Source organism: Apteryx rowi, unplaced genomic scaffold, assembly GCF_003343035.1.
Source record: "Apteryx rowi isolate R43461 unplaced genomic scaffold, aptRow1 scaffold_257, whole genome shotgun sequence".
Classification (NCBI taxonomy): Eukaryota; Metazoa; Chordata; class Aves; order Apterygiformes; family Apterygidae; genus Apteryx; species Apteryx rowi.
In genome coordinates this window covers 1,093,754-1,121,751 of record NW_020448941.1, presented here as the reverse complement: position 1 = coordinate 1,121,751, position 27,998 = coordinate 1,093,754, and the positions used below count along the sequence as shown (strand labels likewise).

General features: G+C 40.1%; 2 protein-coding genes across 3 annotated transcripts; one reads left to right on the top strand and one right to left on the bottom strand.

Annotated features, from left to right (window-relative positions):
• The first annotated feature begins 144 nt into the window (after nt 1-144).
• ATP6AP2 (ATPase H+ transporting accessory protein 2) lies at nt 145-13,579 on the top strand. 2 transcript variants are annotated; one of them, XM_026067265.1, is made up of 9 exons: nt 146-317; nt 2,984-3,114; nt 5,411-5,539; nt 7,823-7,918; nt 8,117-8,254; nt 8,556-8,609; nt 9,986-10,135; nt 11,228-11,344; nt 12,462-13,579. In XM_026067265.1, the coding sequence occupies exons 1-9, from the start codon at nt 248-250 to the stop codon at nt 12,654-12,656; spliced, it is 1,080 nt and encodes a 359-aa protein (XP_025923050.1). In that variant the 5' UTR covers nt 146-247; the 3' UTR covers nt 12,657-13,579. The 2 variants fall into 2 exon arrangements, with proteins under 2 accessions (XP_025923051.1, XP_025923050.1); XM_026067266.1 differs by lacking the exon at nt 7,823-7,918 and having other exon boundaries at nt 145-317.
• Nucleotides 13,580-26,079: 12,500 nt separating this feature from the next.
• Nucleotides 26,080-27,844, bottom strand: CUNHXorf38 (chromosome unknown CXorf38 homolog). The gene is made up of 3 exons (XM_026067254.1): nt 27,420-27,844; nt 26,779-26,958; nt 26,080-26,347 (listed from the first exon to the last, which is right to left on the bottom strand). The coding sequence occupies exons 1-3, from the start codon at nt 27,567-27,569 to the stop codon at nt 26,096-26,098; spliced, it is 582 nt and encodes a 193-aa protein (XP_025923039.1). The 5' UTR covers nt 27,570-27,844; the 3' UTR covers nt 26,080-26,095.
• Nucleotides 27,845-27,998: the final 154 nt, after the last annotated feature.

Below are 27,998 nucleotides of genomic sequence, written 5' to 3'. Positions count from 1 at the left end.
AAGTCTCAGCTGACCGGTCAGTCCCGTGACAGGGTGGGGGTGGGCTTAATTGGCGAATGGTCAGTTCAATCAGTCACTCACGCAGGGTCCCGCCCACGCGCCCTCGGTCTCACCTGCAGATTGGCTGCGGAGGCTGTCTGTCAGCGTTCCCCAGTGGGCGGGGCGCTCAGGGGCTCTCTGTCCGTCCGTGCGGCCCGGTGTCTCCTCGGTGGGGTTTGGCAGCGCGGTGGCCGGCACTGCGGGTGACATGGGGCGGCGCGGCGCGGCTCCCTGGGCCCTGGAGGTGGCGGTGTTGGTGACATCGGCCTGTCTCGCCGGTGAGCGGTCGGGGCCGAGCTCGCGCGGGGAAGAAGGCGCTGGCCTGGCCGAGCGGGTGGGGGAGGCCGCGTTAGCCGTTGAGGGGGGAGCGGCGCCGCGCGCGCCAGCGAGCCCGGCCGCAACGGTAGAAAGGGTGGGGGGGGAAAGGGAGGAGGGAGCGCGCGAGCCGAGGGGGCGGGGGGCGGGCGCGCGAGCCCTGCGGGGGCGGGGAGGGGCGCGGGAGGGGGCCCGGGGGCTGCGCGCCAGGCGGAGCGGGGCCGGGGCCGGCTGCCCGCTGGGGCTGTCCCCGGCGCTGCCGGGCCGCGCCGCGCCGCGCCGCGCCGCTCTGCGCTGGTGCGGGCGTTGCGGCACCCTCGGAGGGCGAGCCCCGCCCTGTTTTGCTCTCTCTGCCTTGGCTCCCGCAGATGACCCTCGGGGCTTCTGCCGCCCGTGGGCAGCGCTCTCCGAGGGCGTGGGGGTTGCACCAGGTTCAGACCTGAGGGGCGGGAGCGGGGGGCTGCCCCTTGAGCAGCGGCAGTCCTCTCCCTGCCCCCCTTCTCGGCACCCACCCGGGGTCCTCTAGAGGCTGCAGTAGGAGGCCCCCTGCCAAAGGGAAGTGTGGAGGGCTTATAAAGCTATAAATCGTTTTGCTACCTAGTACGGATTTTCATGTTTTGCCAAGCTGCTTTTGTGCTAGTTAGAGGCTTTCTGTCATTCAGTGTGAATCAGCCTTATTATCTGAGCTCAAGACTTAACCAGGTTTCGTAAATAATTTTCATTCAGTCTATCCTAGTTCTTCAGTCCAGATTCACAAAGGCATTTGAGAGCTAAAATCCTACTGATTTTAGTAAGGTTTGTAGAAGTTTGACTGCATTTTCTGTAGGTGGGTAGGGAGCTGTATGCTGGATAAATTGCATCTCAGAATTTACTTTCTAGACCTCACTTAATATATAGCAAATGGGGTATTGTAGTCGAACAATTATAGCATGTCTGAGGAAAATGCGTGTGCTTCTACGTTCAAATTCAGTTTTGCTCATTAAGATCTTGAGCAAGCCTAGTAAAGAAAATTTGGATTAAAGGGAGGAACACTCTCATTTTATGCACCTAATCCAACTTGTCCTCAGTAAAGTCCTTTATTGTCTTATAGCTATGTGGAGAATTAAAGCAACATGTCAAGTCAAATAGGCTGAGCAAAAATATTTATAACTATTTTGTAAACTGCTTCTTGGAAGTCTGGTCTGGAAACATTTCTGTCCTTCAAAATAAGGGTTGCTACACTATTKCATTGGATGGTCTACTATCAAATTTATAAAAATCAATTTAAAAGAAGAAAGTGCTTGAATCTGTTCCATATACAGYGGTTGATCTGGCCTGTTTCCTTCTTTTGCCACCATTCCCCAACCTGCATCACAGTACTTTGTTCTTTTAGTATGTTTATCATAACATAACTCAAATTTACTGTCAACATTTGTATGCATGATCACAACCTAGGCTTTGAAACAGAAAGCATTTTCAAGGTCAGATTGGTTAAACTAATGCTGAAATAATTACAGCCGCTCATCACATCTGTGTATTATTGCRTTATTTTTGTAAACAGCCTTTAGATGTGCAGATGCCCTGGAAAACTATTTTGTGTATCTGCTTGGATTGGTAGCTAAGTTTCAACAATCTTATGACTAGTTTTCTGGTGGAAACGTATGTAGATTCCTCATTGGGGTATACTTCTGAAATTTTGCATTGTGCGTGTGACTGCTTATATAGAAATTTGCACCAAACATCTTTTAAAATTGATTTAGATAGATTGATAGAAGTTTGTTTACACACATGACTTCAGTTCTTCTTAAGTGACTTTAAAATGGGCTGGCAAGTTGAAATAAGCCTTTCTTAGATCTCTTATTTTCATGGACTCCTGTTTGTCTTTATTACAGAATAAATTACAATCTTCATAATATACTTTAAAAATATGCTTTTAGTCAACTTTGCTATTCAAGGTAGTGGGGGAAAGAGTGAAGGGGGATCCTAAATAAGAGAAAATACAAGATGACAACTATTGTGGATTGAGTTTCACACAATCAGCTTAGGTCCAGTATCGCATCCAAGGAAGAAAACCCTCACACAGCCTCCTGCTTGAGAAAGCAATGCAAAGACGCCAGAGCAGTTCTGCAGAAGCCAGATTGTTCCTGGCAGTGCTCTATTTAAGCCAGCACTGACAAACTCAGCTGATCCTGCTGGCTCTGGGTTTGGTGGCTCAGACTGTTGTCTGTGTGAAAACAGGTGTTATGCCAAGCAGTCCTGGAAGCAAACAGAGCTGTGTTGGTGCATAGCTGTGTGTGAGCTAATGGTTTATTGAAATCTGCCTGGCTCTACTGAGAGCTAGCTTTACCATGTCTGAATTGTAGTACAGTCAGTTCACAAACTGTTACTGAGTCCACAGAAGTGTGCTGTGCTGTTGCTTTAATAATTGCCCTGCTTTGGTAATGTGGATTTGTCCATCCTTATTCACTACTGTATAAAAACCTTGTCTTGTATTCCAGTGCATTAAAATGAAAGGTTCTTGTTACTTACATTTCCTAAAGTGTTAAGTGTGAGAGGGATGAAAAATGAATTAAAACTCTAATATACTCTGCTTCTGTGCTGTAAGGGAAAGATTGTAAAAAATCTGACAGCTTTTTTTGTTTGTTTCTAGGTGTGTGGGGTGACGAATTTAGTGTCTTACGATCACCTCAGTCAGTGGTTTTTCGAGACGGAAGTTGGCCAATCCCTGGCGAGCGGATCCCGGACGTAGCTGCATTATCCATGGGCTTTTCTGTTGAAGATGTACGTTTCAGGTCTTGATTTTGGAACAACTCTAAAACTACAGACCAGCTTACTTAGCATGCGAGTCTTCTTGTCATGTGCTGGAATATATAAAAAAAAATCTTCCCTTTTGTCTTGACGCATTTGTGACTTATCAAAATATGATTTCCAGGCATAGAGCTGTATTAGTCATATGAGCAGCAAAAGGCTGTCCTAGGTGGTTAATCTGAATCATGAGCTGTGGAAGAAAGCAAGCCTGCTGAGTCTTTAAGGGGGATATTCTTGAGTAGCTCTGGGACCCAGTTACCTGCCGTATCCCTCCCCATCTGTCATCATGTAGAACAGTGGAAACCACTATCACTTCTCGCCTGTGAACTAACCCATAGCGCTCCCCTCTTAGGTACTCTGAAGAACTTGAGTGTCTCGGCTAGTCAGGGATTTTGTCAGGTTGGCATTTCGTCTGCTGAGCATAGTTAATAAGAACCAGTAAAACAGATATTTGGGAAGTAATCCAAACATTTGAAAACCTAATTTGTGTCCCAAATTAAGATTCTGAACATAGTGTAATAATGTTTAAAGCAGGGCAGACAATTAGGAGCCTATGGACTGATTCCATCTTCCCTACTGAATTTTTTGCTGGGGCTTCGCAAGGGATGAGGAGTGGCTATTAAAGCAGCACATGAAAGCTTAATAGCCAGGTACCTCCAACTGTGCCTGCGTGCAGCCACCTACTTAAAGCTGCAAGCAGGGATGTTCTCATAATGGTGGTAAGGGAGGTGGGTTCCCATCTTTTCCATACTGCAGCTAGGCAAAAGGTCTGATAGCTCTCGTTTGAATGCAGGTCTGTTCAGTCCATGTTCTGGAACTTGTCTGGAAATGTCTCGCTGTCAATTAATCATGCTTGCTATCATGAAACTAGTAGCAGAAATTCTTAAGAGTAATATTCATAATAAGTATATTTTGACTGTTTTTTCAAGAAAAAAACAATATGTCAGATGATACTGTGCACTGCATGTAAAGACACCCAACAAAACAGTGGGTTTTGCCCCATTATGTTTGCTGACTGTTGGCATGCTGGTCATTCTGAGGAATAATGGGAACATAGGCTTCATGGGGGGAAAAAAAAATTGTTTCAGTAATCATTATGTTCCTTTGCCTAAGCTCAGAACTTGCTTGCTGTGATTGGTCCATAGCATCCTTTTAGAAATAGTGTTGTTATTACTATTTCAAATCTGAGAAGGTCGGGGGAAATGGAAGCTCTTTAAATTTCTCTATTCAGTTAAGCCCTGAAACCAAAAGCTAGTATCAGCATTGTCACTAAGGTAGAGATCACCACATAGGTAGCTTCCTGCACTGGTATGGAGGATACTGCAGGACCAAAACAAACGTTTTGCAGCTTACATCAAGACTGTATTCTAGGAAAATAAATTGACAGTGCAGTAGGTTGCACTGTAGAGATTTTAGAATACTCACTGCATTAAATCGGGGACTCTCAAAAACAGTCCTTCAATATTCCTCTCTTGTTAAGGGAAGATAAAACTGAACCCTCTTTTGTCCCTATTGATTAAATTAAAGTTTTCTTTTGTTTCTTTGATGTGATACAGATCATAACATCAATGATGTTTAAAATCCAAATAACTTAGTTTCATAAAGCTTAAATGGGCAATTTTATCTCTTACATGAGTGGAGGAATCTCTGTCTGAACTCATGGCAAGTAGATGAGTTTGTGTTTTGTGCCTGAATCAGCCAGCCAGTTAGCCTTCATTGTGTTCTTGCTGGTATGTAATTATAGTAAGTTACTAAGGCATCTTCGTATGTTTCTATACAAATTCATACATGTTAGATTACTAGGATGTTGGTATAATTGACCCTTTTTTTTTTCTGGACCTGAAAAAATCAAGATATTAGTGTTTTATTGTACGTGAGCATGTTTTTATGGTGCTTGGTGAAGGTTTGTTGTTTTTAATTCAAGCTTCCCTTATTAACTACATACTAGAATAGTTCCACTTTAATTGTAGAAAAAAGCTCTTGATATATCCAATATGTGTAATGCTCTCTTAGTGCAGACTTGGCTATAAAATTAGTGATGGCTTTTAAACTAACAGTTTCTCTATGGATAACTTGAGATAGCATTATTTGAGATGGAAGCATTTTAAGAAGCATTCTAGTGACACTTATTTCCCCATGAAATTTCCAGTAGGCTGTTCTGTAAAGAGGTATCAATAAGATCATAGAATTATTTTGCTGTGATGGTGGGAGAGGTTTCCTCTCTGTCTTTCTTCCTGTGAAATACAAGTTTCTTACTGTTTTGTAATAGGACCTTTCCTGGCCTGGACTTGCAGTCGGTGATTTGTTTCACAGACCGCGAGCTACTGTGCTGGTGACAGTGAAAGGAGTAGACAAGCTGACGTTGCCCATGAAAGGGGTTTCTTACCCTATTGAGAATGTGAGTATCTGCATGTTTGGAACTGTCATACAACTTCTGTGACTCTCGTGATCTAATTAGAAGCACCTGAATTTCCACTGTAGTTCTTAAAGTTCACTTGGTCCACTTGACATTCACACAACCCCATAGACTTGTAGATCAGASTATATCAATAAATAATCCAGTCAGACTCCTGAACAAGATGAGAGGCCTTTGAAGATCACCCAGGTTCTCCTGCATTAAGTTCAGCAACTTTTCTGGCCAAAGCATGTTCTCCTCAAAAGGCATCTAGTTTTAGTATGTTTGCACCCAGACACTGAGAATCTGCCACTCACATATTAGGTTGTTGATTCATAATTAGAATCGCTTCAGCTGAGTATGTGATAGCATTTTATATGCTGTTGATTTTTTTTTTTATATATATACTTTTCCTCCTCTAAGCAATCTTTGAGGTTTTTCTAAAGGACTTTACTGTGAAATATGTACTTTGAGACAAAATGTGATTACACTATATCTCTGTCAAAAAGAAAGAAAAAAAACCCCGAAACATTACATTTGCCCTTCACAGACATCCAGTCTTCACTGAGGCTTTTTTTCACATTTGAGATAGTTTTGTCCACGTACACCTTAACAGGAACACAGTAACTGTACAAAATGTTGGTAACTACGGTTTCTGCTCACTTTTCCTTTGCTAATACGTCATATGCATGAGTCTGTTTTGCTGCAATATTGCACCAGTAGTTCACATCAAATTGCTGTTTGTCCAGCATGACGCATTCCTTTTCAAAGGAAAATCCTTTTCAAATAAGTTGCTTTTCAGTTTGTTTCCCCATTCTTTAGTTACAGCCTCTTCTTTATTTCTAGCTGGTTAATTTTGCCTCTGGCTGTGTCAGAAAACTTCATTGGCATCCAGTTTACCATGCAGTTTGGCTCTGTGTAGCTGCTGTGTTTTTTATGAGAAATGATAAATAATAAAAAAATAAAAATGACAAATAATATTCTTTCTTCATTCAAACTTTGGAATTGTCAATGACAGCATTCAATAGTGTTTCATATAATATTGACACCCTGGTACGCAGTCTAAGGTGAGGGGAGGATTTCCCTTTGAAATCACTGACAGCTGTCAGACAGTTCTAAATCTATTTTCAAGTGTCAACTTTTAATCAGATCATTATGTGGCTTTAAATCAAGCACAGGCCAAATGAGCCGGACACAAATCTGCTTTCACATTGGCTTTCCAGCACAGCTTGCTAGTTCAGGCACAGCTACGTGAAATGGTTGTTGGACCAAAACTAACTTAGGATTGTCTGGACCTGACCCTGTAGGCATACCTAACTTGTGGAAATCTTAAAATTAAACAAATCTGCAGTCTTACGTTTGTAACTTTATCAAAGTTCTTTGTACGTATTTTCTTTATTTCCCATTAAGAGGAATTAACATTCCTAAGTTTTAGTTGTTCATCAATTATCTCATGAATATTTTGTCTGTAGCTATCAAATGAGCTGCCCCAGGTGACTTTGTTTGCTCTCTTTGTATGCTGGCAAAGCAGTGGTTCCCAAGTGGTTCCTCAGTACTCAAGAGTAATATCAAATGATTATCAGTAAGCCGATGTTCAGGAATCACCAGGTACAAATTATCCTAGCGTACGTACTTACTAGTATCTATTAGAAAAAAGATCATACTCTTTAACTAGTGAATTGGAAGGAAATGTGTCATTCTGCTTCTTTCTAGATAAAAGCCAGAAATACATGCTTAGAAAAACTAACAGTTTTATTAGCTTGCCAGTAATGGCTCTATATCATTGCTATGATTTCTTTTGTTCTTACTTTATTTTGTATGGTTCTTTTCTTCGGTGTTTCAGCAGTTGGTCTTTCTACTGATATATTTTCTTTCATCAGTTTTCTTTGCTTCATAACTGTTAATGTGCACTAACATCGATTTCCTCCTTTCTGTCTTGTATTGCATTTTATTTGTTGGTCTTGCTTCACTGGTAAATGAGGCTATACTTTTAGCTCAAGTAAGCCTTTTAAATACAGAATCATGGCCTCTGGGAGTTCTTAAAAACCCTAATACTCTGTTTATCATGTATACAAATAAATAATCTGTTGATATATATATACAGTTGATGTTTTGTTTTGTTCATTGTCTCCTATTATTTGTTATTATTGCTTTGAAAGTATTCATACTCTTTGTTGAAAAACAGCTTGTCCTATTTTTCCAAACTTCTATAGTTAAGCAAACTTTCTTCTTTTATGTCATTAGGCTCTATTTTACCCCAAAATCTAACTAGACTTTGTGTTTCAGGCTGTTCCTTTCAGTCTTGACAGTGTTGCAAATGCTATTCATACTTTGTTCTCTGAAGAAACTCCTGTAGTCTTGCAGCTGGCCCCCAGTGAGGAAGTGAGTATTGCTTCATCTCTGATTCCAGAAGCTCTAAATAGTAAACCGATTCCCACTTGTGTGGCTGGAGAAAAAACAACCAATTATGTGAAATATTTTGCATTGAAGGGAGATTGCAAGTATGATTGATCATTAATGTGTGATTGGAAAAACTAAAAACAAACCTCTGTTCTCATAAAACGATGACTATTCCTGCAGAGAGTGTACATGGTGGGCAAGGCAAACTCCGTATTTGAAGATCTTTCTGTCACACTGCGCCAACTGCGAAACCGCTTATTCCAGGACAACTCCATTCTCAGCTCCCTTCCTCTAAACTCCCTCAGCAGAAACAATGAGGTAAAAAAACAGTAATCACTGGATACTTTTCTTTTTTTTTGTTATATTAGCTTATGCTTTTTTTTTTTTGCCTTGCTTTGCCTAGGAGAGCACCCCCTTTTTCTAACCAAATTCTAAGAACTAATTTTTATGTTTCTCTATAAATAACTTTATTAAAAGAATAATTGCTTTCTAGCATTATCTGATCTCGTAATAAATGTAATCTGTTATAAAATACTGAAACTTGCAACAAAGTGAGACTTCCCTTACTTTGGTTTCATCGAACGAAATACCTTTCTTGTCTTTGTGCTTCTTTTCCCAGGTTGACTTGCTTTTTCTGTCCGAACTACAAGTCTTACATGATATTGCAAGTCTGGTAAGTAAAGTTTTTGAAACACTTCTCACATTTTACACCTCAAACTTCAGACATCTCATTTAAAGGTAGAAAAGCCATAACTAGGATACTTGGCAGGCACTGAAATATTCAGTTGTGTCATCAGTTGGTTGTATCAGTTTAAATAATGCATTTTCAAGGTATTTGAATCAGCTCAAATTCAAATTTGAATCTGTCAGTGAAAGAACTAAGTGAGAACCTTATCACCTCTAGTTTCTTTTGTATTAGATCTGGTGAGAACAGGGAATTCTGAACTACTGTTTCTCCATACCCAGAGACACAGGAAGTCTTCAATGAAGAATTTGCTGGGGCTTTCCTCCTTTTCTTAAGAAGTATAATGGTAGTTAAGAAAAGGTTCTTTGTCCTGTCCACTGTTTTACTTCAAAAAGTCATTATAACATTTACCTGAGAAGGTTGGAATGACTTTTGTAGTGTGAATGGTGGTGGTAGTAAAAATATTCCAACAGACAAGGTGAGCTTTTAATTCTGAGCTTTTTAAGCAAGAAGCTTCTTATGGTCTTTGTACTAACATGCTCCCGTCTTGTTGCCGTTTCTGCAATTTTGTCCTTTTTGCACCCCTCAGCTACTTAAAATGAAAGAAACAGTCATGAAAAACTCAAAGTTCATATTAAGGGAAGGGCTGGTGGGGAGAAATGAGACTTTTGAGAAAATGAGGTAGAATGACTTGTTTTTGTCTTACAAACTAGAAATGCTACAGTTAAAGTAGACAGGAAGATAGGAACAGGTTAAATTAAATGCTTTCACGGACTGTATTCCCTTGTGCAAGCTAATGTCAGTGCCTCAGTTTCACATCTGTAGAAGTGAGAGTATACCACTACTCTACTTTGAGATATGTTAGATCATGTCGCTTGGATTTCATGATGATGGGATGATCTCTTAAGTAAACTACTCTGTATGCGGGCAACAGCAAGCTAAAGTTGCAACCTGCTCAGTTTTGCAAGGGCCAACTTCAGTGGAGGAAATAGTAGTATCTGAGTATTGTAGTTATGTATTTTTCCTCTACGTTTTATTTTTATGTCAATTATAGAACTAGGATTATGACACAAATAAGTGTAAAATTTATTTTTAATAAAGTTCTATGTTACATGTAGCATCTATTCCAAACACAAGATTGTGTATATGATGATCATTGGGTTTTCTTCTGTAGAATAAGAAAAAGCTATTTGTGGACATCTTCCTAGTTAAGTTGGCAAGAAATTCTACTTTCTAGTCAACATGGAATATGACTGTGGAAAGTGTTGCTGGATTAGTCCCAGGAAACTGATTTTGCCAAAACGTGTATTTAAAGTAACTTATGTATAAATTAATTTCTTTCTGTCCTCAATGGTATGCCAAAGTTGTCTCGACACAAGCACTTGGCCAAAGATCACTCGCCAGACCTGTATTCTCTGGAACTGGCTGGCTTGGAAGAGATTGGAAAACGGTATGGGGAAGATTCTCAGCAATTCAGGGATGCTTCTCAAATTCTTGCAGACTCTTTGCAAAAGGTATGATTTCTACCTAATCCTGGGTTAACTGCAGGGGAGTAAGTGCCAGGTTTATTGATTGTTTTCTGCTGTGAACTGTCACCTCATTAGTGATGGCCTGACCAATCAGGGTTGGGGGGGTGTTTGTTTTTGTACTGCAACTGTTCACTTATAAAATCTAATGTTACAAAATTTGTCACTTTGTGAAAAGTGTTGACGTGATTCTACAATACATTAGAYGTTTTGTTTAAAGGAGTAGGAATATATTATAACCATATATAAATATGAGCTGATATGTGTTTTATCTAATCAAATATCTTATGTTTGAAACCACCAGTATGTCTCACCAAAATTGGCCCTCCAAAATGGGGAAATAAACATCTTTATTCCAGGGTACAATGGTTAGTGTCTTGCCCCCAAAGTAGTGTAAATCKAAATTTCTAAGCTGCCAAAATGATTCCAGTTCATCTGTCATTGTGTTCAAGAAAGTATTTCTTTAGCAGGTCTCTTGTGATGATTAGATAAAATCTTTTTTAAAAGCTGAGACCAGCCAGGTTTGAGAGTTTTTAAAGCTTGATGGAAGAACATAAAAGCATGAATTTGCTAAGCCAGTAACTGTTTTCTGTAAATACTACTCTTCAGCCTCTTTGCAGTTATGCAAATATATAGAAATACTAGAAATACCTTTTTGACCAGACTTCCTTTCTAGAATATTAGTCTTTAGCTCAGATTCAAATATTCAGGTTTATAATTTCCCAGCAGAAGGTTGGGAGCCTAAATATTTTGTTGAAACTGACAGATAAAAAATTGGGAAACTGTATGGCCACGAGCATTTTGTAAAGTGATGTAAGAACCTGTTCCAGCACAAAGAGCAGTAATAACCTTCAGTCTGCTAAGTAGTGGTTGAGGAGTTTTAAAGATATCTTGTAAACCAGCACTTGTAAGTTGGCACCTTCTCAGTGGAATTCTAAAACACTATAAACTTTCATAACTTTTTACAAACTTCTTAACCCTGAAGCTGACACATTATGGTTTGGTGTGTCTTGCTGACAAAGCCCTCTTAATTCCTGGCTGCAGTGTAGATTTTAAATTAAATTACTTTCCTTCTTCCAGTTTGCAGATGAGATGTATAATCTCTATAGTGGGAATGCAGTAGTAGAAGTGGTGGCTGTAAAGACATTTAATTCTCCCCTCATGAGGAAGACTCGCTCCATTCTCCAGTCTTCACAGGTAGTAGAGCCATATTTTTCTGTATTTCATCTCTTAAAAAATATAAATGCATCCAAACTGCATCATATTTTTAATTTAGCGTAACTTTTTTAAGGTCTAGAATACTGACTTTGATTTAGGCATGGGTGCAGAGGTCAACTTACCTGTCTTGATCTTCATTTAATCGTAATTTAGGTTGAAAAGGACCTCTGGGGGTCATCCAACCCAACCCACTACTCAAAGCAGGGTTAATTTAGAAGTTAGATCAGGCTGCGCATGGCCTTCTCCTGCCAAGTTTTTAAAATTTTGAAGGTTGGAAATTCCACAACCTCTTTGAATAACCTGTTCCAAATCCTTGCCACTTTCACTGTGAAAACTTTTCTTTTTTTTCCCCCTGTGTTTCATTGGAATTTGCCTCGCTGTGGTTTTGGACTATCGCTGCTTATGTTTTTGCTGTGCTCCTCTGGGAAAAATATGTCTGTGTCTTCGCTGTAATAGCCCTTTAGGGAGTTAAGACTGTAATTAGATTCCCTTCCTGCCCAGCCTTCTGTTTTGCAGACTGAGCAAAGTCCTCATGTATCATGTGCTCCAGCTCCCTGCTCACCTTAGTGGCCCTCAGCTGGTGTCCCTCCCATTTGTCACTCTTTTGTGTCTAGTTTTGGGCTCCCCAGAACAGTACAGCAAGTTCTGCCTCATGGGTGCTGAGTCAAAATAATTGCTTTCTTCAACCTGCTGCCTCCACTCCTGATGCAGCCCAGGTTGCAGTTGTCCTTCCTCATTGCAAGGGCACACTGCTGACTCCTGTTCACCTTGTCCACCAGGACCAACTGGTCCTTCTCAGCAGATCTGCTGCCAACAGTCAGTCCCCAGCCTGTGCTGTTGCGTGGGGGTATTCTGTCCCAGGCGCAGGGCTTTGCATTTGTCCTCATGGAATTTCATGAGGTTCCTGGCAGCCCATTCCTTCTGATTTCATTAATGTCAGTCACATAATCACTTCTGTATTTTGTGCCCTAACATCAGAATTGTCTAGACAAAAATGCGTATCTCTTATTCAGATTGCTCAGACTTTTGATATAGTCAGAATGCGTTTTGCATGCAGGCTAACTTTAAAATGATACACTTGTTTTCTTCATTACAGAGTGAAATAGAAAATCCATATAACCTTGCCTATCCATATAACTACGACTACGCTGTAATCTTCAACATTATTCTGTGGATGATGATAGGTCTTGCTTTAGCTGTAATAGTAATCTCCTACAACCTCTGGAATATGGATCCTGGGTATGACAGCATTATTTATAGGATGACAAACCAGAAGATAAGAATGGATTAAACTACACTGTATTCCAGCACAGGGGAATGATGAAGAGTAAGGTTTCCTTTAAATTATGTGCAAACAAACATTCTGACATGGTTAAATGTGGAATTTTTTCAAAGGTGTATTTATTTTTAAGTGTCTTTTTTTTTTTTTCTTCTTTCTTTCTTTTCCTCTCAAGCCTATTTTAAAAGTCAGTAGTAGCACCTGATCGGATTTGCACATTGAAATCTGCCTGTTTAAAAGGAAAACAAACAAACAAATCTAATTGTTATTATGGTAACATCATTCCTTTTTTTTTTTTTTTTTTTTATCATGTTACATGAGTTTCAGAGATGGCCTGTACTGCCTGTGACTGTGTGCAAAACAGATGAACTGAAATGATGGTAGCAAGACATTGCTTGAAAGTTTTACACTGGAGGATTAGAAATTATAGCTAAATTGTTGTGTTGTATATTATGAACCAGTTGTAAATGTTTGATGTAAATATTTATAATGGCTATATGTACCTTTTGAGAGGATAGTTATTGCTCTTTAGTAAAATATTAAATATAAAAATATTTCTACAAGACTAGGATTCTAGCTGCACAAAGGGCATTTTGACCTCATGGTGATGGCTCAAATGTGAACTGTAGCCAGAAGGAAGCTTTGCCTAGAACTTTAATGACTTGGAGATAAATAACACTAGTGTGGCTGGTCTATACAGTGGAGAGTCTATAAATATTGAAGTAGCACCAGTCTGATAATAGTTTAATGTCATGTACAGTTAAAAGTTCCTATTATGATGCTTCATATTCCTTCCATTTGTGTTGATGTTATTAAAAAAAATCAACAGAATTCTTTTTGATGGTAAGAATGGACCAACACTTGATTAAACATACCTGGATTATAGTCCTGTTTCAATTACTCAATAAAACAAAGAACATTTGTTCTTGAATGTATTTATTCTTCTGGCTTCATAGGTGAAGGGCTAGTTCTGTTTAGTATTAGCTCAGCTGGATAGAACAGGTGCAGGCAGCCTCCTGTATCTAACAGTGGGCCCAAGGCTGAAACCCTTTAGTTTTAAGTGTCTTTTCAAAAGCAAATGCTGGAAGATCACCTTGTATGGATTGATTTCCTTAGACTAAACTTCCAACAGCATAGTGGCTATAGTTAAAACAAGCGGTTCATCTCTGGCTTCAGTCTTTTACACAGTTTTTGGAAACTGTCATTTGCTCTTATTGTAAAAGAAATTCTTCTAAACTGCAGCAACATGAGTGCAAGCTTCTGTTTCATCTTGTCATCCTCTAATATGCTTAACTTTCCCTATTGTTAAGAGAGACTTGTTCCAGTATCAGAAAAGATCTGCTCAACCCCTCCAAATCTGACAAGCCCAGTAAGCAAGACAAGCTAATTTGCTGAAGTTACGCATATGTTTGTGTCTTGCAGACCCTGGATGATGCTTTGTGTTGAGTTGAGTAACATGCTGCAGCTCTGCCCAAGTCTAGGGAATCTGGTTTAGTATTTTTACAATAATTTAAAGTTACCTTTAACACCACTTGAAGTTTATCTGGATGATTTAAAAATAGGATCAACAGATAAAAAGGAAAAGTGCACTGCCAGATATTCTGGACAGTTTTAACCTGAGAAGAATGTGCAGCCTAATTACCGAACATCCTGTAACATACTTGCACTGTCTTGGTGAGCATCTGAAAGTTGTACAACTTTATTATGAAAGTGATTGAAATACTGCCCTACAATCCTGTTTGATAGGCAATGAGCCCTAATGTTTTAAGTAAACTATAATGTCTGTATGTTGTTTTAAATTTCTTTGACTGTTTTTAGAATATTTAGTGTGGAAAACAATACCCCAGAGCTTCAGGGGAAAGCATGATCCATGGTAAGAAAGGGGGTAGTGTAGCATCTTCCCAAAGAAATTATACTTAAAAAAAAAAAAAAATTACCTACATGGCAGTAAGAAGAGTGGCCATTATCAGGTTACTGTTAGATTGCAGGGAACAGTTTGCAGTGAGAAAATTAACAAACACAAAGGTAAAGCAAAAGTAAATGCTCAGGGAAGATTTAGAAGCTTGCACTGTTTGCATCTGTCTTAGAAATAAAGCAATTGAAATAGACTAAGTATTCTTTATGGTATTCTGCTTGTCCTAAAACCCCCCTGAGAATTAATGTTAAAATACTCTTTAACACACAATGACATAATAGGTTCCCTAATATTTCAAATAAGTCTTCAAAATTTCCAGTTACTGATTTTACAGTTGTTAAATATATTTATTTCCGTATTCATAGGGAGGAGATGTCTGAGCCACACTTCTGAGACTTCTTGTGCAAACTTCCTAGTCAATTGCAAAATCTTTGCTACAGGGTAATACAGTGATTACAAAATGTGCTAAGGTGACCCTATGTACCATTAGAAAGGAGGACTTCTGCCACAAGAGTAACCCTGCTATAATCCATTAAACTAAATGGGAAGTGTTATTGTAACTGTCTGTAAAGAACCTCTCAGAGTGGTTCTCTCATATGGTAGAGCTGTGCCGCTTGGGGGAAAAAAGATTACGTAGAGATTTGGATAGGACAAGCACTGGAGTATCAGAGATGTTAGTCTTTTATTAGCCATAAATAAATCAAATTTCAGCTTCCTAGCACTGTTTCAGCTAGGACTTAAAAACAGATAGAACAGCATGTTGCAGATCTACTAGCCAGTACTAGGACTTCCTGTGCTTTTGCAAGATTAAGCTATCAGCCTTGGGGTTCCTTATTTTAAGTAATGATGTGAAGCGTTGGTTGCCTGAAAATTAGTCATGCTATAGACTTTTTGGTAAGGTTTACTTCAGCTTGAACTTCTTACTGGTCTATATCAAATTCTTGCATTCCTCATTTATTTAATTCAGAGGTCCTCATCGGATTAACAGTCCACTTCAGATACTGGTGCAAAGTTTTATAGGAGGTAGTTTTTTTGAAGTGACTGCATAATTCAAAGTCTTTGACATCGGTGTGCCAAATATACCTGGATAGCCATATTGTATTCAGTCTAAAACTTACAGTATAGAGTTTAAATGCAGAACTCGCCATTGAGGTGGCCATCCCATCAGTTCTGTTCCAGCTTCTTGCTGCTGCTGTAGGCTCTAACTTTACTTTTTTAAAACTAGTTATAGACTACTGCCACTTCCTGCTATCTATTTGAAGGACTCACCCACTTTCAAAGTCGGCTAATACCACATTTATTCATTCTCATGGCTGTAGGCCCCTAGCTGCTACTAAATGTACTTTTAAAGCACTTTTTAAAAGCACTTTTTTTTTAAAGTACTTTTTAATATTTCTAACACTATTTTTTTAAATAGCAATTGCTTTCGATAGCACAAGCTACTTTTGGAATGGCCCTAAAACTGCCCTGCTTTAGTTTAAGCTGGGTAAGCAAGACATGTTAAATTACACAACAGTACTAATCCTTAGCTAGGTAATTACAATACTGATCCAGAGCCAGGAATAGCCTTTCCAAATTTAGAATTCAATTAATTAGAATGAAAGTGCTGTCAACACCATTATACCTGCTATTGATCATTCTCTTGAAATTTAATCTTTCTTCCCAAGAATATAAATCGTATAAAGATTTATGTGATATGGCAGAAATTGTAGTGTTTGCATACAATACCATCAGGCTCCATGAAATTCTCCTGTGAAGCCTTATGAAGGAGGACAACACAGAGTAGAAGCCCACAGTTTCTTTTTTTTTTTTTWAAGGGAAATAATCACTGTTCTTTTAGAGGTATTCCCACAAAGCCAAGGGAAGGTGAGGGATATGAGGAAATCCTGGGCCGTACAAGAATCCTATTCGTTCAAGGTGAAAGGGCCAGGAGACTGATTTTTCAATACCTAGCAGCAAGGAACTCGGCCACGCTGAGAAAGGCTTGATACAATGCTTGTTTGTAAGATTTACAATGCAATTGCTGCAGTGGAGATCTGGTCAAAGAGAATTTTTCCTTATCCAGGTAGCTGATCAAAGGGCAGCGTGGCCTCTGGCATAATGGATTAAATATATTTGATCAGCTGCGTTTCAGCACTTAAACAGCTAAATGTTGTCTGGTATTTGTATTGGAGTTTGAGTACCTATCTCATGAAGTACTAACACTTCTGAAAAAGGAGATCAGTTCTGAGGCAGAATTGAAGCCTGAGCATTGCTTTTGCTATTTAGATTAAAAAATAAGCCATAAAAGCTAAAGTAAAAGTTTCTTGTAAGAGTCCGTATGCTTTTTCTAGATCATCCCCAAAAGTCTAAACCTTAGAAGAGAGGTGTAATTTAAGCTTTGCATATGCCTCTGCTTTTCAGGCTTGTCTGTGACAGGCATGACGGCTTTCAAAGTTCTTCCAGCCAGCGCACTATTGTTGCAACACACAGTCAAGGAAAGCCCAAACCAGATCTGAAATATCTAAATGTTATATTCAGATCTAAAAAAGAAGGAAGTGGAAATGAAGAGACAGCTTCAAAATGCAACCGTTGAGTAACCTTGCAGGTGACTGCTGGGATTTATAGGTCTGCCTTCAGTAAAAATGGAGGCAACAAGGCCACTGTCTGTTGTGAGGAGATTAATGTCCAGCTCAAAAAAACAACAACAAACATTTGAATCCTATTATTGACACTGTTTTATGGCTATTGGGAAGTAGGTGCTTTGAGCTAAAATTCACAAGTGTTTTCTTGAAAACGAGATTTGTTGATTGAGCAGGAGTTGGTAACTGTCTTCCTGCATTTTTGAGTTCTCTTCTGCAGGCCCTGAACTATATCCTTAAGTCTTTTCTTCTTTGCAAAGACTAGGGAAGAAAAAAACTCCAAACCAACCCAAAACAAAGAAAAAAAACCCCACAACCCATACAAATATTGCAGGACAGAAAAGCAGGCAAAGCAAGGAAGACCGACGTGAAGCTACAGGCTTTCAAGTGGGGCAAAACAAAAGAAACAGAAAATAAATAGGGAGCCCAGAAATTTATTCCCTGCCCTGTTCTGCCGATAATGCAAGGTGTTTCTATGGAGAAACCACAATTACTTGCAAGGCACTAAACTGTAAAGGGCTTTTGCAGCACACAGAACCAAGGCTGGAAGAGAAATGAATGAAAGCTAGCCTAGGTACACAGACCCCCTGTCCCTCCAGGAGCAGGGCTCGTATGCTGCACATCGCTGAATCTCAGCATGAACATGTCAGCAACTCCCTTCAGTGCAGAGCTAGCACTGATGACAGCCCCGCGGCCTCTGGACCTTCTCCAGGCACTTCGCGCAGCCACAGGCCACAGGCAGTCTCTGAACTGGGACCCGCTCCTGGGCCAGTCTTTGATCTGGCTGTGATTGAATATACTCTGGTATTGCAAAGCCAAATTTGTGTCCCGCAGCTCATGTTCTTTTTTAGGAGGAGAAGTCTCATATAGTCAGTGGATCCCTATCAGATACTATGACAATTCCCATAATTCTTAGGGAACCGTGCCCTGGCACAGTGCAGCGGCTATGAAAGCAGAGATTGCTGCGCTACTCTTTCCACTCAGATTTGCATGACGTGCATTCTGCCTGATAAATGATGAGGTACAGGATGCAGAGAGCCCAGGTGACAACTTTCCTTTCAAATAAACAGAGCGGAAACTGATTGATGGCATGAAGCCGTACATCCAAATAACCTTTCAGCAGACCCGTCCCCTGCCTATCATAGACAGTTGCTGGCTGCATCAATTGATTTTCCAGCAGTTCAGATAGGAGAGAGCACTGGACTGGGCAATCTAAAACCAGGAGCAGACCAGCAGAGCTCAGGGACTGTAAAGAGGTTCTGTTAGACATACATACATTAAAAAAAAAAATAAATAAAATAATAATAATAATAATAAATATATATATATAAAAGGAATTCTCTTCTAGAAGAGGTCAAGAAGGGATGCTGAACTGCATGTATGCTCACAGTGGTTGAGGACAGCTTTTAGACTATAAAGTCTCTCCTTAAACATGAACTCACCTTACCGGAGTATGTTCAGAGTTTAAAGAGAATCTTGTACTGCTGAAGGCAGTTCCACAGTAAAGGTCTGTGGCAATCAAATTTAGTAATGCCATTAATGTCACTCAACATCATCAAAAACACATAGCTAAATTCTTGGCATGAATACACATCACAAAATAACCTAGAATGCTTCATAAGGAAATAAAATTCATGGCAGAACCAAATGCTTTTACAAAGGCAGTTGAATTCTACTTTAATTATGCTCCTGTGCATGAATTTATGATGACAAATTTACATGCCCTTAACCAAGTGAGCATATGCTTTACTTTGGGCAATGGGGATAGAATCAGTATGGCCAACATAAATTCATAATAATTTAATTGGTGTCTTATAGCCAACACTCTGTAAGAAAATATACTTACCATTAGAAACAGAATCCATTCCTGCTCCTAACATTTGTTTTGTTTTTTTCCTCCTGTGTATCTTTCTTTTCCAGTATCTGTCTTTGCTCCCCTCACACCCAGTAATATAACTGACACTGAAACAAAAATTTGTTCATCACCATCAGTGAGTTTTGAAGCAAGTCCCCAGAGATTTTTAAGCAAAATTGGGGAAGTTCATGCCTTTCCAAGCTGTTTTTTCAGGCTCTCAGTCTCAAAAAAGCATTATGATGGGCTATACTGTTCATGTCTGGATGCCTCTCATAATCACAATGGGTGGAGAACTTTTTGGTAGTAAGTAAAAAGTTTCTGTAGAATATGAATGTAGGGTTCTGCTAGAAAATCTGCTTGATCTGAGGTGAGGCCRTGCTGAGTATATTCTCCTTGGTTTCTTCACTAAGTATAATAATAAATGGGATATCAGAAGAAATCAGAATCTCTTACAATACAAATGCCCAATTATTGTAGCAGGGTTTTTTCCTCACTGTATGTAATTATTTCTTAGGGTTCCATTGCATTTAAGTGTCTTCTTACTGAGAATTAATAAACACCTTGATTGGTGCTCTGGCAAAATTTGTTTTGTAACTGTTTTGTATTGCTTTAAAAGAAGGATTCCAGATAAATTATATGATGTTTCATAAAGAGGTCACTGACTTTTGAAAGATTTCAGTGCTGCCTACCTACTTACCTGATTGGCCTTTCTTTTTAAGTATTCATTAAAATACCATAGTCAAAGTAACCAGGGAATTGATAAAAAAAAAGAAAAAGAAAAAGTCTGTTGCAATACCCACATAATCAATTACAGCATTTGGAACATAGCAGAGCTAAAAGGGAATTCTAACTACATCCTACAGTAGGTCATCCATCAAAATCCTGACTAATGTGCAGCAGCAGCATGGAAATGAAAAACCCTTTCAGTGATCAGACAGCTCTCAGCTCCTAAGAATCTATTTCTGTCACTCTTGGTCTCTGCTGCAGTGAAAAGGAAAAAAAAAAGAAAAAAAAGAAAACAGGTGTACCAATTATTTTCAGTCTCAAATGCTTTAACAAATTGACAGAGCTGAAAGGAGGAAGCTGGATTCTGCTGCCATTGCTCGCCAGGGTTACGCTACCACCTCTGTCGCTACTGAAGTGAGAGCTAGGCCAGGCCCTTGCTCAAAGTGAGCACTTTTAAGTGTTGCAGCCAATCCTCAGAAAAGCATGAGCTTTTCAGACAGGTGAGTTGTTATAATCCAAGCCACATATTAGTGAATGTGCAGCTCTGGCCTCTGGAAATCTTCAGGGAGGTGAGACCTAGGTCATTATACATATTATTAGGAGCAGAGAGCTGTTTCACGTCTGAATGTGATCTTTTTTTTCCCAGGGAAGTCTAGTAACACCCAAATGGTCAAGGTAGCTGTGAGTAATCTGAAAGAGAAATGTGCTAGAGAAAAGAAGTATGATCAGCTCTCAGTCATGCAGAGAAGTGGATGGATTGAGGAGTCATAATTGGGAAAAGCAAAAATTAAGATGATTGATACATACATGTTGGTTTTGATCCCTTTTGTGTGCATGCATGCACACAAGCATGCTCACAGTTTTATGTTTGCCTTTACAAATGAAGTGGTCCATAGGAAGAAGAGGTTTCCTCCCCTTATTAAAAGTATGACATTTATTAAAAAATGAGAATATTTTTACATTGCTCCCATCTTTTAAAGGAAATTAAAAAAAAGTATGCTCGATATTTTGTAAAAATTAGGATTTATAAACTCTGAAGGCTAATAGGAATACATTCATCTAAATGACAAGTGCAGTAAAGACTGCTGCAGGAAAACCGTGCCCATACTACTAACATCCCAAAGGTGATGCTGACTGCCAGAAACTGGTTTGATATATGTTACTTTTGGAGGAAAACAAGATCTTCCTACCAAAAAATAAATGCTAAATGCTTATTTATTTGTACGGGTTATTATGCCTGAGAAAAATACAATACTATGTAATGCTCATTACTACAGGATTCTGGCCACTGCCAGCTCCAGGAGAAGTTCTGGATCCCCTCCCTCCGTGCACCCATGGGACTTGCCCCCACAGAGCACTACACAAAAACGGTCACAGTGCAAGGTTTGCAAAGTGTAAGGTTTGCATCGATGACATCTGGTCATGTCAGGAAGCTGTTGCTGCAGGGCAGGGAACGTGCAGCTGGCACAAGCAACAGCTGGCTAAATCACCCATGACAGACTCCCCCAAAATGAGAAGAGTAACTTCCACTGTGCAGTTTAAGACTCCCTGAGCAGCACTGATGGACTAGGAAAGGCAAGGGAAGCATCCTTGGGAAGCTAAGGAAAGTAAAGTTACAGCAGGAGCTGGAAAAGCCCCTAGTGAGGTATCAGCATCGATCCCTTGAACAAAAAAGCTGGGGAATTACAAAATGTGACCAGATCAATGCACCTATGAACCCTTCAGACTTAAAGGAGCTACGTCTGCACTGACCTCTGCCATAGGCCATCCTGGGTTCCTGCACTCCCCAGGTGCACAGGCGATGGACTGGGGAGCTGAGCTTAACAAGGAACACATATCACTGCTTCACTTCATGCTCTTGTGTGTGCACCCAGTAAAGCTCATCTGTTAGAGCAGCTGCCTGTCTGGGGTGCTGACTGCCCGCTAACAGGATTTATCTGTGCGAGGAACTAACCGCTAGACAAACCACTCGGACCCATGAAAAAAAGCAGTCTCTGGCATTTCGCAACAGGAGTCATCATGAGACCAGCTTCCTCTTCTTTAATGAACAACCTAGATTTAACATCACAAATGATCAGTCGGCATTTTAGTTCCTCTCCTGCTTCCTGTTTTTCTCTTTTTTATCCCAGAGGCTCCCAGGAGTTCTTCCCCACAGGGATCACCTTTATTTCTTTTTTCTACCTTGCATTTGGCCAGTTCCATACCACAGACCTAATTCTTAACAAATTCCACAGCTGTTGAAATAATCGGATTGTTGGCAGTGGTAAAAGAAGTCCCCGTTGCTATTATTTCCATCATTGTGTAGGAGTCATTCATTACTGAAGGCCAAATTAACTATTTGGCAGAGGAAAAAAAAAAAATCTAAAAAGCAGCAAGTCTTTTAACTATACCTCCTGCCAAATTCCTTTATGAATTTCTCCGTAACGTACAATACCATTTCAGGTAGAAAACAAATACATTTATGTTCTTACCTTCATTTTCTCCCTACTCAAGCTCTTCTCCACTTTCTTTTAAAGTTCTTTTTTTTTGGTCACATTTCTATTTTTCAGCACTTTCTAGCCTCTGCCTTTCTTTCCTTCAAGATGTTCTTCATAATCTGTAGCTCTTGTAAGTCCTAGAGTAGCAGAAATAAACAAAAACATTCTGATGGAACTAAAACATTGCCATATAAATTGTCTCATTTTGTTGACATCTGATCTTTAACCTGTGATCTCCCACATTTCAAAACTATTTTGTTGTTTTATTAAGGATTTTGTGTTCTCTGTCCAGAAATAAACATTCCAGATCTTAGACTCTCCCATGAACTGCGAAAAATCGTTGTGGTTAAAGTTATTTTAAAAGTAAAAGCTGTGAAGCAGGTCAGGGACTTCAGAAGGACCAAGATATAGGAAACACCAGAAACAGGTGGCAGGTTGTTTAACACTTCTCAGTGGTAAAAAAAACCTTGAGCTGTGACTGGTTTGCTTTCAGGACTTCTCCGTCTGTAAGATCAGCATTTTACCATACGCTGTTCTGAAAGCCAAGACTTGGTAAGACCTGGGACATGTTGTGAAAGATCCGGTTGTTTTACTGTCACAGTCAGAACAACTACACAACCCAACTGTTCTGCTGCAGCACTTACCCAACCTCCTGTGCCACAGACATTTCATTGTCTCACATTTGAATTTACACTTGTAATTAAATAGACAGTTTCAAGTGGAGTCACCCTAACAGAGCAGTGAGGCAATTTTAGCTACTCTTGCCCCATTTTCTGAGTTCATCTCATGCCACCTCAGCATTCCCGTATGTGCCCCGGGACTGCCTGAGCCCTCCCTGCCTGCTTCCTTGCTGTTTTACATCTCCAAGGAGTTTGGTGTGAAGACTGTTGAGGTCACCTAAACGTACTACTTTTCAAGTATTAGTGAAAATGAACTGGATTAAGCTGATGTTTAATAAACTACTAGCTTTATTTGCATGGTAAAGGGAAAAAAAAAAGGTTTCCTGAGATTGCAAAGTTATCTTTTGCTCTACATTATTGAGAAAGAAAATCAACTGGCGGTTTCAGAATCTAGTCTTCCTTTAAGCAGAGCAGCTGCTGGAAACACCAACTCCTAGGAATATCTGCTCAGATCTGACAATCCTATTGTTGCCCTGAGAAACTCGAACATACCAGAGTGATTCCTAGGAGGAGTGATAAGCTGATACCACACTTACGTGCTGGGGAGCAGCACTGAAGCCACAAGTCTACGCTCCATGAGAGTCTGAACTAAGAGACCCTAAAATTTCTGCAACGATGTTCAGTGCTGCAACTCTGGAAGGACTTTGGTGCTGAGAGTACAGAGAAGAGAATTAAGTTTCTATGTCAGAAACAAGTTTGTGAAGATAATCTGTAAAATAAAACAAAGGTACTCAGATTGAAGTCTGTGAAATGCCAGACGTTGGCAAAAGAGCACTGATAATCAGGATCAGGAGGGATGGAGAGAGAGGACCATGCAAAGGCTGGGTACTCTTCCCTAAACAGGACAAGGAAAAAAGGATTGGAAACCCCCTACAACAAAAATCAAACAAAATGTTGGTTTTGAAATACGGTGCTGTTTTCAAGTTCCATCTGAAGGAATAGTTATATGTCCCTACTGAGTAGACAGCAGAGCCAGACAACAAATGTAAGTGTAAAATATTAAATAGTTAAAAGGAAAAAAATATATTTCTTTATGGATCCAGGTATGTCCCAAGTAACCATGAGGTCAAAATTACTCATATAGATTGAAAACCTATTATGTATTTTAGGAAATAACTAAGTGGAATACAGAGGAAAGCTAGGCTGAAGGATATTTTTCCCCAGAGAAATCAAAACCTCAGTTAAAAGAACGTGCCCACTGTCATTATAAGAATTACTGTTTAAAAAAATAACCAAAAAAACCCCACTTGCTAAAGGTAAAATTAGATTTGTTCCACAAAATTATCTGTGCGAATAAAAGAGCAGAGGAGGAGGAGGAAATGCCAGATTTGCTAAAGGCTTTATTTTAACTCCTGATCTATGGAGGAAAACAGCAAAGAGCTGTGTATGGAGGAGGGCTTGAGGAAGCTGTTATCTAGACAACAGGACAGACTGTCAAAAACAGATTCCTATTTAGAGCAGGAAAATGGGATTCTGACAGCATGGTGCTTGTAAGTGGATATCCAAAATTAAAGGTCAGAGATGACAGAAGTGGACAGCGGTTCACTACTGAGCCATAGCTATTGTGTACTTTTTGCTCCTAAGGTTCCCACATCAGATTCTGCCTAAAGACTTTGAGATGCAAGAATGAAACAGAGGCATTACAGGGAAAAAAAGTGACCCAATTTCACTGTGCAAAGTGTTATCAAAGCAGCCCAACAGAGCCAAATTTGGGACACTACTACAAGGTCTCAAAGGCCAGCAGACAGATTCACTTAAAATAAAAACAGAGACAAAAATAGAGACTCTGTGTGTGTGTATGTGTGAGTGTGACCATATATATTTTAAATACCATCCTACTGTTAGAAATTAAAGGGTAGAAGAATTCATCTTGCTTCCAACCTGGGTCCAGAGCAACATTTCTTATTTAAAAAAAAAGAAAAAGAAATCTTTCCCACAATAAGAGCATGCACAGAGTTCAAAATGGCTCTGTGCAGTCCCAGTCCAGACCAGCTCTGGCTGAGAATCAAGTTCTTCCCGGTGCGCTCCGGGTGTCTGCCAGCCACAAGCAGGCACCTGCCAGCACTTCTCACTCAAGAGGATGCCGTGAATTAATTCTCTGCGGTTGGCCTGCTCTTGCTAGCTTGCTTAATGGCGCACTGGCATGATCTTCATTCGGTCAGCTTTAACCTTCACTCTGCCAATCCTTAAACCAAGCTAATCCTGCATGTCTTAGCATGCAGTGCACCCTGGCAAAGATTTGGGATGGGAGCCTTTTTTTTTCTTTTTTTTTAATGCCCATGCAACTTAAATGCGGAGGAAAATTTGGAAGATCAAAGAGAATCAGAGCAAGATTTTTTTGTTGTCTCTCCCTTAAAATCTAAGGTATGAAAAGCACTGAAATAAAACAATGATACAGGCTGGTCAGCCTTACTTGCTAGGTTGTTGTTGTTGCTTAGCACAATGTTGCTATGTTCATGTTCGCAAAAACGTGAAGATGTTCATATATAAAAAAAAAAGCCCAAACCAATGACCCCATCCCAGCTCTCTCTACTTGAATTAGAATTTGCATAAAAATTGCATATTGATTTTTAACAATTCCATTTTAAACAAATATCTTAAAATTTCCCYATAGTGCAGAATCAAACTATATAGACAAATAGGTTTTCATATGATTACATTTGCTCCAAAACTTCACAATTACAGTTTGTTGTTTTTAAAAAACTATTTACTGGTAGGAGCTTTGGTAGCCTAAGTTCCCAAGTGCTGTAGAGTGATACGTGCAAAATCTTAACTTTGGGACAAAAAGATTTGGGAAACTTTGGAATGGGAAAAAGGCTGAGCAAAAAAATTCCTTCTTGATTAACTGAGCAGTTTTGCTACTGGTCCGGACAAGCAAGAKGTGCCTGAGAGCGTTACATAACTGCACCAAAGGCATGAGAAAGCTGCTCAAAAAAGCAGACAGAGACAAACGTGAATGCGTGAGGCATTCAGTGGRATAGTGCCAAGGTGTGCTAGAACAACAGAGCTGGGAGACCGAGGACCTTTCTGATACCATTAGAGGGACTTCAAGTTTGCCACACAGTAACCTAAAAATCTACCTTTGTTTGGTTAGGTCTTCATCGCTAAATATGTGTTTAAAATATATTTTTTTCTTAAAAATAATCTAAAATGATAAAATGACTTCAGTGGGAAGGGCTAAAGCAATTTTTCAGACAGTCTTTCCTGCTCTTCTACCAGAAGATAGACCTCTTGAAGTTTCTCCTTTGGTAATTCCTGCTTCATTTCCTTTATTTGCAGGCAAGTCAAAAACCTTTCCATCTCTTCTTCCAATTCATCCAGCTGTCCTGCTTCTGCTTGTACACGGACAGCCCAGTCTGATGACAGAAGCTGTTTGAGGTGTGAACAACTTCTCCTTCCCACTCTTTCCCAGTCCTCTTTAATTTTAGGCTAGTGTGAAGAGAGTTCTTGCAGAGCAGATTTTTTTGGTTTTGCATGAGAATGAATTAAAGACACTTCTAAAATCACTATTTAACAGCCACTGCCTGACTGGGGTCCTAACCATGCCCAAAGGAACTGGAGTTCAGAAAAAAGACTAAAAGGAGCAGGTGTTTCCTTAGACACTTATATATACAGCTTCTTGCTCACAGCTGTCTGCTATTAACGTAATTTCTAGGGTACACTATAAACCTTGGAGCATCAAGGATCTTCAACAAACTCCCAAGGGGAGTATTGAAGGGACTTTAATTTAGGCAAAAAGACCTAATTTTGAGRTGGAACCTGCTAAGTTTATAAACAGAGTTTTACAGCACATTTGCTGTAAATGGATCTGGATATGGAGACACAGGAGACCACTTCCAGTCCTATGTTTCTTATTAAAGGCAAAAGAAAACAGAGCCACCTGTTTTACCTTTTCTTATAGCTGTACTAGCAGATCCAACCTCTGGCACTGTCTGGAATTCACTTGGTAAGTCCAAAGTCTTCTTCCCAAACTCCTCCAACCAGGGAGAAGAAACTCTAACTTCTGAAGAAAGCATAAGCTCATTGCAGCATTTAATTGCCTGAAAAGAAGGAGGAGAAACAGCAATGCCACAACAGGGCCACAGCCACTCTATGCCAAACGAACCTCCAAGTGGCATGTGGAGGGGCCCACCCCAAGAGCAGGACGAATGCGGGCACGCAGAAGGTCGCTGCAGATAACCGTGAAGCCGTGGGACGGGGGGCTGAGGAGCTGGCGTGGCGYCCCAGGCTGTGGGAGCTGGGCACAGCACTGGGATCCCAGCATGGGCGCCCGGGGCAGGGGCAGGACTCGTGGGCTGAGCCCGGGGACATACGGTAAGAGGTGGCAGAGAAGGATGGAGACATTTCTTCCTGCCTGGTGCAATCCAGTGGTCACCATGATGGGGTCAACATAGATACTGCTTCTGACCCCTGAGCAAATGAAGTTGGTGCTCTTGCCTACACAATACCATGTGCTAGGAAAGAAGAGAGGACTCATTGGAAATAGTCTGGACAGTTTTACCTCTGTGACCTTCTGCTGATTCGTATCTCTGAAGTGGTTACAGAAGATTAAAAGGTTGAGGAGTGCTGCTGTGCCACACTGATCTGGTCCAGAAACTTGCATCTGCCCGCAAGCCATGTAAATCTGCATAACAAAACACACACTGCTCATGGGTCACCTTGGGTTTCAGACCTGTGTCTCTATTCTAAAGTACTCTAAAAACTCTATTTTAAATGTTGCTACCTGGCCATAAATGCCACTAATGTTTCAAGGTCATATTATTTAAAGTAAATGAAAGAAACTGGAATAATCCTCTTCTGGGATACCCAGAAGTCCATTTGCTATGTTTGTTAATGAACAGCGTGCTTGAATAAAAGGTTGTTTTCCTTCAGACTTAAATCTTTCCCTATTTGATCAGCTGATTCTTCAGAGAGGTCACGATGCTGAATGTGCATTTTATCACATTGTGCCAAACTGGACAGTGAGCAAGAGGCAGGGGGGCAGAAGGCAAGCTTTTTTTCCACCCCTTTTTTTTCCCCCTCTCCTTTTTTTTTTTTTTTTTGGGGGGGGGGGTGACACTCCTCCTGTCTCCTCCAACAG